General features: G+C 40.7%; 1 protein-coding gene across 1 annotated transcript; it reads right to left on the bottom strand.

The window, feature by feature from the left end:
- Positions 1-1,533: 1,533 nt before the first annotated feature.
- LOC146502778 (uncharacterized) lies at positions 1,534-5,303 on the bottom strand. The gene is made up of 3 exons (XM_085133406.1): positions 4,772-5,303; positions 4,108-4,197; positions 1,534-3,937 (listed from the first exon to the last, which is right to left on the bottom strand). The coding sequence occupies exons 1-3, from the start codon at positions 4,896-4,898 to the stop codon at positions 3,678-3,680; spliced, it is 477 nt and encodes a 158-aa protein (XP_084989532.1). The 5' UTR covers positions 4,899-5,303; the 3' UTR covers positions 1,534-3,677.
- Positions 5,304-12,028: the final 6,725 nt, after the last annotated feature.

The raw sequence follows: 12,028 nt of genomic DNA, 5'->3' as shown, positions 1-12,028 counted from the left end.
CTCTATAGAAACTCCGTCATGCTAGTTAGTACCCAGTACGAAAAAGTCAGCATAACGAAAATAAACTACACCTTAGTGATGGGTCGTTCGCGAACGAAATGGCTCTTACGGTGTGTTCACACCGAACGCGATGGACGCGAACAAAAACACCCCTAATTTGACGCGTGCACATTCGCGCCTCAACGCGTGTCCAAGAAAAATCCATCGCGCGTGAACCGGAAATGTGGGAGGGATGTGGGAGGAAGTTGTGCCAGACCGGTATCTTTGCAAGATGGCAGCTGTCGAGTTAGCGCTTGAAGAGAAAGTCTCCCTTCTCTATGTACTGTGGAGAGCAGAGCAGCGGCGTAAAAGACGCCCTCGCCGTACCTGGGTCCATCAGGTCCTCCAGAGGCATGAGCAGTTTGGTGAGTTTCACCATTTGCTCCAGGAGCTGCGCCTGGATGATGGCCGATTCCAGCGACATCACCGTCTTTCACTCGGCCAGTTTGAGGACCTGCTTCCCCGGGTTGGTCCCAGAATCGCCCGCCTAGACACCAATTACAGGCGCTCAATCCCACCTGCAGAGCGCCTGTCCATCTGCCTGAGGTTAGTAAAAGTATTTAATACGGTAGTCCTTTATTGATACCTGTGCTAATACATGCTAAACCATCCATTTATACACTGCTAACATGGATGTGCTATGCTAACAGTGAATGCTCTCGGTTTTTACTGATAGCAAACTGTGGTATGGAGACGACTGTTTATAATATTTCTAGTGATACTCAGGTCTCATCAAGTCCCGATTTAATTCGATTTATGCTGTTATCAGTGTTTGAATGATAGCATGGCTGTGGTGTCATATCAATGTATGCACTCGGTGTTTGCTGATATCAAACTGGTACGAGGACCACTGAGTTAATCTTTGTAGTGATACTCACTCCTTTCTTTTATTTAGACCTGGTTTAATTCTGGGATAGTTGAATATTTGTATATAATCCCCACAGACTGTTTTAGATTATATCTAATATATATCATGTAATTATCCTTATAATTACAAAAGGTTTTATGTAAGATTTATGTTTTGCAATTTGTAATTTTGGAATTTCAATAATGTATTTTGTAACTGCAGTACACATAATACTCATTTTAAACAATTTTGTCCAGGTTCCTTGCCAGCAAACAACTCCTCCAGAGAGGCTGTCCTGGTGAGGGAGAAATTCATGGCTCACTTCTCGGCGGAGGGAGCTGTGTCTTGGCAACCAAAGGAGTAGCCTGTTTGAAGTCCGAGTGACTTCCCCACAACGGCTCTTTTAACGGCTCCACCCACAAACCTCTAAAGAGTGTTCCTGTCTTTTTAAATTTTTCTTAATAAATGGAGCTCTGCTCCAAAATAAACTAACCTCTTTTTACTCTCTTAAGTAACTTGTCTTCACTATGTTCCTATATACAGTGTGGTGCAAAAGTTTGGGCAACCTTATTAATAGTCATTATTTTCCTGTATGAATCGCTGTTACAATGAAAAATGTCACTTACATACAGTGGGGCAAAAAAGTATTTAGTCCCACCGATTGTGCAAGTTCCCCCACTTAAAATGATGACAGAGGTCAGTAATTTGCACCAGAGGTACACTTCAACTGTGAGAGACAGAATGTGAAAAAAAAATCCATGAATTCACATGGTAGGATTTGTAAAGAATTTATTCGTAAATCAGGGTGGAAAATAAGTATTTGGTCAATAACAAAAATACAACTCAATACTTTGTAACATAACCTTTGTTGGCAATAACAGAGGTCAAACGTTTACTATAGGTCTTTACCAGGTTTGCACACACAGTAGCTGGTATTTTGGCCCATTCCTCCATGCAGATCTTCTCAAGAGCAGTGATGTTTTGGGGCTGTCGCCGAGCAACACGGACTTTCAACTCCCGCCACAGATTTTCTATGGGGTTGAGGTCTGGAGACTGGCTAGGCCACTGCAGGACTTTCAAATGCTTCTTACGGAGCCACTCCTTTGTTACCCGGGCGGTGTGTTTTGGATCATTGTCATGTTGGAAGACCCAGCCTCATTTCATCTTCAAAGTTCTCACTGATGGAAGGAGGTTTTGGCTCAAAATCTCACGATACTTGGCCCCATTCATTCTGTCCTTAACACGGATCAGTCGTCCTGTCCCCTTGGCAGAAAAACAGCCCCATAGCATGATGTTTCCACCCCCATGCTTCACAGTAGGTATGGTGTTCTTGGGATGCAACTCAGTATTCTTCTTCCTCCAAACACGACGAGTTGAGTTTATACCAAAAAGTTCTACTTTGGTTTCATCTGACCACATGACATTCTCCCAATCCTCTGCTGTATCATCCATGTGCTCTCTGGCAAACTTCAGACGGGCCTGGACATGCACTGGCTTCAGCAGCGGAACACGTCTGGCACTGCGGGATTTGATTCCCTGCCATTGTAGTGTGTTACTGATGGTGACCTTTGTTACTTTGGTCCCAGCTCTCTGCAGGTCATTCACCAGGTCCCGCCCGTGTGGTTCTGGGATCTTTGCTCACCGTTCTCATGATCATTTTGACCCCACGGGATGAGATCTTGCGTGGAGCCCCAGATCGAGGGAGATTATCAGTGGTCTTGTATGTCTTCCATTTTCTGATGATTGCTCCCACAGTTGATTTTTTCACATCAAGCTGCTTGCCTATTGTAGATTCACTCTTCCCAGTCTGGTGCAGGTCTACAATTCTTTTCCTGGTGTCCTTCGAAAGCTCTTTGGTCTTGGCCATGGCGGAGTTTGGAGTCTGACTGGTTGAGGCTGTGGACAGGTGTCTTTTATACAGATGATGAGGTCAAACAGGTGCCATTCATACAGGTAACGAGTGGGGGACAGAAAAGCTTCTTACAGAAGACGTTACAGGTCTGTGAGAGCCAGGGATTTTCCTTGTTTGAGGTGACCAAATACTTATTTTCCACCCTGATTTACGAATAAATTCTTTACAAATCCTACCATGTGAATTCATGGATTTTTTTTTCACATTCTGTCTCTCACAGTTGAAGTGTACCTCTGGTGCAAATTACTGACCTCTGTCATCATTTTAAGTGGGGGAACTTGCACAATTGGTGGCTGACTAAATACTTTTTTGCCCCACTGTATATCATATAGGAGACACACACATTGATATACACTAAATATTTATTTCATTTCTCTTTTTTTGTGTTGCCAATTTATGCACCTGCTTGATTTAAACAGTTATTGCACACTTTCTGTAAATCCAGTGAACTGCATTTCACTTCTCAAATATCACTATGTGTGTCTCCTATATGATATATTTAACTGACTATTTTTATTGTGACAACTAATGATTTGTACAAGAAAATAATTACTTTTCACAATGTTGCCCAAACTTTTGCATCCCACTGTATTAGTATGTTTTGTCATTAGTATAATATGAAATAAATTCTACTTGTGTCAAGTCGGCTGCAAATATTTGCTGTGTAGTAGAACAGAGACATTTTGTCATTATAAATGTTTATTTGAAAAAATATAAATTCATTAACAAAAACATTTATCATAAATATATGAAATTTAACTATTTACAGAGAGACAGGAATAAAAAGGACCCAGCTTGGAGTGGAAGAGCCTCAGGGAGAAGGAGGAGAAAAATAAGAACATTGTTTCTGCCCTGGAGAGCTGCTGCCTCATCAGAAAACTACTGATCATTAGGGTCCAATGTTTCCAAATTTAACAAAGCTGTGCTGTTTTCAAAAGCTAATTTATAAATTTGAAATTTCACGAATTCTCGTGTCTGAGGCGGCATGCTCTCCAGAACAGGAACAAGGCCGAGGAGGAAATGTTCAGTTGGAGACGGGCGTGGCCTCTTTAGGGACTCCAGGATGGCCAGTTCCACCGCCGATGGACCGTCCTGGGACCCGTCCCTCGCCCGCCTTCGAGCTGTCCTCCTCTGTGGGCCTGTAAAACACAGCACAAAACGACACAAAGTAATGAGAAGGCTGCTACTAGATTTTCATTTTCAAAATTGAAAAAAACATGATATAAACAGATTGGTTGTAGATATTTAGTAAAGGTGATCACAAGGGAATTCAAGCAAGTAAAAAGCTGTCAGTGCTTGATGTTCATACCTGTGGGTGCAGCAGCAGGAGCTGAGGGACCAGGGACTGGGGAGCCAGGAGAAGAGACAGGGGAGGACTCTGCTGCATGATTACTTGACTCTATGAAGACAATATTAAATGTTAACAGGTTGAAGACAATAGTCATAGAGAATATTATATTATTATATACTTATATATACTTATATACTTATTATTATATACAGTGGTCTCTCATTTATTGCAGCACATGAACAGTAGTCACAGTTCTCACAAGTTGATTCTCAAAGTGCAAACCTTTGTCGATTTTAAAACGTAAAAGTATTATGCCGCGCTTTTTCTCCGTCTGCGGCGCCACTTTTGTGCGCCTTTTCCCCTCGCGGTGCAGGTGTGTATTTCCGAATGAGGGTCATAGTTATGAGTGTTTTTGTGCTGTTTTTTTCTATTGGACGTGATGGTTATCAAAACCAAACATGATAAGTTTGGCAAGCGCAGGAGACACGACACGGAGGAGATTTGTCATTTGGGCTGCAGAATGCAATGCGCATCGTTGAAAGCTGTACGGTGCAATAAAAAAGGCGAAGCAGTGACGGATGAACAGCGGGACTACTGTATACTGTTTATTAATAAACAAAATATATTCCTGTATGACAACACGCATAAATTAACTGCCTACATTAATTCATTGTAAACATACCTTCTGACTGACACTCCCCTGCTGCCTCTCCGGGCTGTCCCTGGTCCTCGGGGGAGAAGTTCTCCACGGTCCGGACCATATTGCCACTTGTCTCCCGCGGGGTGAGGAAGGGGTCCAGAAACCCCATGACCGCGAAGAACTTCCATCTTCTCCCCGATCCTGCTGCAGACCCACTCCTCTTCTCCTTCTCGGTCTTCTTCTCCTTATTATAAGTGTCCCTGAGGCTCTTCCACTTTCTCCTGCAGATGTCCTCTTAATAAACGCATTATCTTGTTAGCGGAAAGGTATTTGTACATCAGTGGGAAGATAGCGGGACAGTAGGCGGGCTTGCTAGCTTTTGCGCGGGTTCATCGGGTCAGTCTGAAAATTAAAAAGAAGAAGGAATGAACTTACCAGGTTGCCCAATCTCCTCACTTATGTGTCTCCAAGCTAGGTCCTTTTTATTCCTGTCTCGGTAGAAGTAGTAGCTAGCATCATATAGCTCTGGGTGATTAGCCACGGCACTGATGAGCTTTTCCTCCATACTGAATGAAGAATGGTAAATGGTAAATGGACTGGTTCTTATATAGCGCTTTTCTACTCTGTCCGAGCACTCAAAGCGCTTTATACAGCTAATTCATTCACCCAATCACACCCATTCACACAGGCACTTCTAAACTTAAGTGCTAAGTAGCTAACATTCATACACATTCACACTCCGATGGATGTATCGGAGAGCAACATGGGGTTAGTATCTTGCCCAAGGATATTTGGCATGCAGACTGGAGCAGCCTGGGATTGAACCACCGACCTTCTGGTTAGTGGCTGATCCGCTCTGCCACCTGAGCTACAGCCACCCCAAGGTCAAGAAGAAGAATCAAGGGTTTTGGCTGGATCTGCCCCTTTGACCTAGGTCAGAGCCACGTCACCAGGCTCCTGATTGGTTGTCGCGGCGCGATTTGACGCTGGAGTTCAGATTTTTCCAACTCGAGCGGTAGACGCGAAACGCGCGTATGCACAAAATGCAACACAAAAACTCACGCGCGTGGTTTTATTCGCGAGAAAGAAAGAGAGCCAGGGACAACAAAGGTATAGTAATCATCCACAACTATTTTCAGTTGCAGATGAGAAAGGATTCAGTAAGTTTATTCATGCAGGTCCATATGACAGAGAATATGCATGTTCTTTTTGTTTTCATATTTTAATTTATATTTAATTGTGTTGTGGTTTGCAGTGTTTTGTGTTGTTTCACTTGAAATTTGTAAAAGGAAAAAGCTGAAAATTTAAATAGTTAAAAGTTGAACTGTGACTAGTTGGTTTTGTATTATATTATTTATCACATTTTATGTGGAGTGAATAAATAAAAGTATATTTACGGTGGCCCCTACAGACAAAGCACATACAAACTTCAAATCACGTATGAACTCTGAAGCACGTACAAACTCCAAAACACGTACAAACTCCAAAACACGTAAAAACATGTACAAACTCCGAAGCGCGTAAAAAACTCAAAACACGTACAAAAGACAACAGAAGTGCTCCAGGATGCTAGGGCGCAGTGTTGAGCTTTTGTTACCCAGTGGCTATACAAGCCAGCAAGTACCAACGACCGGATTTGGTGTGTGGTAGTAACAGGTAAATGAACTTGATGAATGAATGAAAGTTCAGTTCATGCTAGAAATGTGTTTTGGAGTTTGTACGTGTTTTGTCTCTAGGGGCCACCACATGTATTTATATAAAAACATATTCAATTCAATTTTCAATTCAATTCAATTTTATTTATATAGCGCCAAATCACAACAAATGTCGCCTCAAGGCGCTTCATAGATACAGAGAAAAGCCCAACAATCATATGACCCCCTATGAGCAAGCACTTTGGCGACAGTGGGAAGGAAAAACTCCCTTTTAACAGGAAGAAACCTCCGGCAGAACCAGGCTCAGGGAGGGGCGGCCATCTGCTGCGACCGGTTGGGGTGAGAGAAGGAAGACAGGATAAAAGACATGCTGTGGAAGAGAGACAGAGATTAATAACAGATATGATTCAACACAGAGAAGTCTATTAACACATAGTGAGTGAGAAAGGTGACTGGAAAGGAAAAACTCAATGCATCATGGGAATCCCCCGGCAGCCTACATCTATTGCAGCATAACTAAGGGAGGATTCAGGGTCACCTGGTCCAGCCCTAACTATATGCTTTAGCAAAAAGGAAAGTTTTAAGCCTAATCTTAAAAGTAGAGATAGTGTCTGTCTCCCAAATCCAAACTGGAAGCTGGTTCCACAGAAGAGGGGCCTGAAAATTGAAGGCTCTCCCTCCCATTCTACTTTTAAATACTCTAGGAACAACAAGTAGTCCTGCAGAGCGAGAGCGAAGTGCTCTACTAGGGTGATATGGTACGACAAGGTCATTAAGATAAGATGGGGCCTGATTTATTTAAGACCTTGTATGTGAGGAGCAGGATTTTGAATTCAATTCTGGATTTAACAGGAAGCCAATGAAGGGAAGCCAAAACAGGAGAAATATGCTCTCTCTTTCTAGTCCCTGTCAGTACTCTTGCTGCAGCATTTTGGATTAGCTGAAGGCTTTTCAGTGAGTTTTTTGGACATCCTGATAATAATGAATTGCAGTAGTCCAGCCTGAAAGTAATATTGCATGAACTAGTTTTTCAGCGTCACTCTGAGACAGGATATTTCTAATTTTAGAGATGTTGCGCAAATGGAAGAACGCAGTCTTACATATTTGTTTAATATGTGCGTTGAAGGACATATCCTGGTCAAAAATTAGTGTTGTCTCTACACGTAACATAAAGGTTAGTGAAAAACAAAGCACTTAGTTACAAGCTGCTTGTTACAAAAATACATTTGTTCCAATTTCTTTACTTGAATCTATGAAAAAGTATCATCTACTCTTCACTGAAACCTCATCAGAAATAGTGGAAGGGTGGCTATGAAGAAACCATTCTTAAGGAAGAGCTACAACAGCTTTGAAATGTGGAAACATTTGAAATTTTTGCTTCAAATGTATGTTATGAGTATTTCAGGAGACAGCTACAACAGTAAGTGTCTGCAGCCATCTGCAAAACATGGTGGAAGGTCTTCGTGGTCTGGGGTTACATTTCATCCAGCGGTGTTGGGGATTTTGTCAAACTTGATGGAATTATGAAGGCACAATTGTATTGTTAGATTTTGTTCCACCATTCAATACCATCTGGGAGGCATGTGATTGGCACTGCTTTCATTTTTCAGCATGGCAATGGTGCTAAACACAATGCAGAAAGAGAACACTTGGATAGAAAAGGCAGCCAACCAGAGTCCAAAGGAGCTTAGAAGAGTAAAAGTGGTCATACCAAATTGTGACTTTCTAGCTTGTTAGAATTGTACAGGCACAGTTTTTGACTGACCTTTGACTTCAATGTTTGCAGATACATTTCAATAATTCACTGCACCTATTTTCCATTTTCCTAGGAATATATAAAAATGAGGTCCCATAAGTCAGTAGTCTTTCGAGTTTGTGTCCTGAGTACTTTACATTACAGTGACAGACACTTAGTCAAAAATGGTTTTTCACTAAACTCGTGGTATATATAGTGCTTTAAATCTAGCTTAATGATTTTTTATTTCCTTTTTAACATAACCTCATTTCCATTTTGGAAAATAAAAGTGTAAATTCCAAAATGCTCTGGTGGAATGCAAAAGACTAGCAGCATGATAGAAAGGGGTTGCCACCAAATTTCTATTTCCACAAAGCCATTCTTCTTGCTTTTTTTGCTATGGCAGTTTACCTATTTATAGCACGTAGTAGCACAAAGTTGTTGTTGTTGGGTTTTTTTTTTTTTTTATAGAAAGACCCTCTATACAAATATACCTACACAAAGGAGAGTCCCTTTCTATACCTTGTGCCAGAGATAGACAAGGTCAATACAGTAATCTAGATTCCCAATAAATCTAAAGGGTACGATTGGATTTAGAAGCTGTGCTGTGACAGCCAAACTGCAATATCATGACATTTTCACTAAGGAAATAAGAAGACAACTAATAAAGAATCCAACAGAGATGGATGAGTGCTGGAACTGCTGAGCTCCAAGCATTCATAAGGAGACACCCTCCACTCAGTTCCAACAATGAAATCAAAGTCGAGAAGATAAATGAGGCAGAGAGTGCCATGGGAGGCTTAGTCATTGATCCAACAGAGAAACAAATCTGTCTTCCTCTCCATCTGCAGAGATCACAATAATACAGTATGGATCACCTGCCGCTGACTGTTACTGTGTCAGATTTGTATAAACCTGCTGCCTTTTTACTTGTTCCCATCATGTGAGTTCGACAAGACATCGAAACTTTGATGCCAATAAAATATTGTTCCCTTTTTTTCATTTTTATTTGATTAAATATTAATAGCCACATATTTAATGAATTTTATGATATCTTGGCTAGAGTGTTTACAGCTATTCTTTCTCTATAGTTGTTTCTTTCTGGCTTTTAGGCTGGAATTTTTGAAGGGCTATAGTTTTTGGGGTGGCAATAGCTCAGTAGCTCAGGAGTTAGAGCAGGTCATGTACTAATCAGAAGGTTGGTGGTGATGCATGGCTGCTCCAGTCTGCATGCTAAATATCCTTGGGCAAGATACAACACCAAGAAAAGTGCTATACAAGAACCAGTCTGTTTACCAATTATGCTTAATTTAAAAAAAACCCAAAAACAATAATAGTTTAAAGTAAGCCAACTGTTTGATCATACTATTGTCAACAAAATAGGTAAGAACACACATCTACATTGTGCTAGTCATAGATGTGAACATTTTACTAGGGAATGTGCTGTAGTAATTTAAATAGAGGTCTTGATAGATTTCAATATAATTTTTGACTTACAGCTTAAACCCCCAGGCACTTATCTCTGAGCTGATTTCTAAATAGGTTTTTCTTCTTTATTTGAGACAACCCTTTCACATACAGGAGGTTCTTATAGAGTTTTTCTTATGGAATAACTCTCACTGACAATCAGTGTTGGTCAAGTTACTTGAAAATAGCAATTTACTACTTTTCCAAGAAAGTAATCCCGTTACTTTACTGATTACTTATTTTAAAAAGTAATTTGTTACTTTATTACTTTGTTACTTTTTAAAAACATGATACACATCTTGAATACACAATAAAGCAATAGACCTTTCAGCCCAATTCTGTTTTTTCTGCATAATCCATCATATAAAATTGACTTAAACGAAAAAATCTCTTTTAAAAACTTGTTTTATTAGTTTGAATCTTTTAACTTTATGCACATTGCATCAAGCAAAAAATAAATTATATGCAACATTCTCTGACTGGAAGAAATTGTTTAATATGTAAACCTATTTTCTGCATATTCCAGCATATAAAATAAAATAGGTTTTTGTGTTTACACTCAAAATAATTCAAATCAAAGATTCAGCAGCACTAAGTCTTGTCGCTCTTAAATCTATTTTCACCTGCTTAGCAGGAGTGGGGCCGGTGGAGGTTTGCCTGATGCAACAGCGGTCATGTCAGTGTTTCTCTGTGAATTTCACATTCCCATGGCAGTGTGCTGGGTGCTTGCTCAGATTTGAAGTTTAATTTTTTGCTGTAGAAAGTTTTCTTCCCACGCAGAGTGTACAGCAGATGCTAATGTTTTTGTCACTTTTTTGTCATTCATTGTTGACTTACACACCTCTGTTGCAACCACGGACGTCGCACACTTGTACGTCATTGCCATGAGACACTCTCACAAACAAAATCACGGTTTAGTAACGCAGCCTGCTTACTGGAAAGTAACAGCAATCTAATGACTTTTTTTTTTGCAATAGTAATCCCTTACTTTACTTGTTACTTGAAAGGGGTAATCGGATTACAGTAACGCATTACTTTTAACGCATTACTGCCCATCTCTGCTGGCAATACATAGCAGGAGTGAATGACCTGAATCAGAACATTGGACAATATTTGCAAAATTGATAGAGTTTCAATTTCATTAAAAGAGGAAAAAGAAAAAAGGTTATAAGGTTAATCAAGTGGCCATTTGAGGAACTGCAGTTTTCAGTTAATTTGAAGTAGATTTTAATACCCGATATTAAAATCTCTTTAAAAAAAAAAAAACCCAAAAAACAAGCACCTCTTTTCCTCCATATAATAACTTCATGAGTTCAATACTCATCTGCCTGTTCAGTGATTTCTTATATTCCAATTAAACTCGCTCTTGTTTTTTTCTTTTGGAGTTGTACTTTGGCCATTAGCTTTTATTTACAAAGCATCAAAGACATAAACAAACATGCAAACTGAGAAACAGTCTCTTTTACCATCTGTCTTCCCTCAACACAACCCACTTTCTTAGTCACTAACTCTCTATTGTTTTTTGCATGGCCCTTGATACAAAGGATAGCATGCGTGTTAATATCAGCTTGTAGCCGAGAGGAATTCATTTATCTAGGTTCCTTCTCCCTTGCATCTCAGTAGTAGAGCCAATAAAGAAATAGGTTCTGCTGCAGCCTGAGGACAACAGACAAGGTATATCTGCTTCTAGCAGATGGCTGGACCAAGACCATTCTCCATTAACAGTGGAAGTTAACACTGACAAACCACAATCAATTATATTTTAAATAAAACCTCATTCATCCAGACTTCAGACTTCAAAACCCAATGCAATCCTTAGTTAAGAAAAAAGGTAAGACAAGGCCAGAATCCATTTTATTCAAACCTAAAACTTTTAAATTAAAAGTACAGCAATATTCATTTCTAGACTCTAGTCTTCTTCTGTTTGTTGCACTATGTCCGGTTGGCTAGCCACCACCATTTTGTCCGTCTGTATCTGGAAGTCCCACAGGATCTTAGCTCGGTCATTCTCCACCACCCTTGGGGGCATCTCCCATTTTGACCTCGGAACTTCCAGGCCATATTCGGCACAGATGTTTCTGTATACTATGCCGGCCACTTGGTTATGGCGTTCCATGTATGCCCTGCCTGCTAGCATCTTGCACCCTGCTGTTATGTGCTGCATTGTCTCAGGGGCATCTTTACACAGCCTGCACCTGGGGTCTTGCCTGGTGTGATAGACCCCAGCCTCTGTGGATCTTGTACTAAGAGCTTGTTCTTGTGCTGCCATGATTAGTGCCTCTGTGCTGTCTTTCAGTCCAGCTTTGTCCAGCCACTGGTAGGATTTCTGGATATCAGCCACCTCCTCTATCTGCTGGTGGTACATAACATGCAGGGGCCTGTCCTTCCATGATGGTTCCTCGTCTCCCTCCTCTTTTTTGGGTTTCTGCTACCTGAGGTATT

Source organism: Neolamprologus multifasciatus, chromosome 15 (assembly GCF_963576455.1).
Source record: "Neolamprologus multifasciatus chromosome 15, fNeoMul1.2, whole genome shotgun sequence".
Classification (NCBI taxonomy): domain Eukaryota; kingdom Metazoa; phylum Chordata; class Actinopteri; order Cichliformes; family Cichlidae; genus Neolamprologus; species Neolamprologus multifasciatus.
This window is presented reverse-complemented; position numbering and strand designations above follow the sequence as displayed.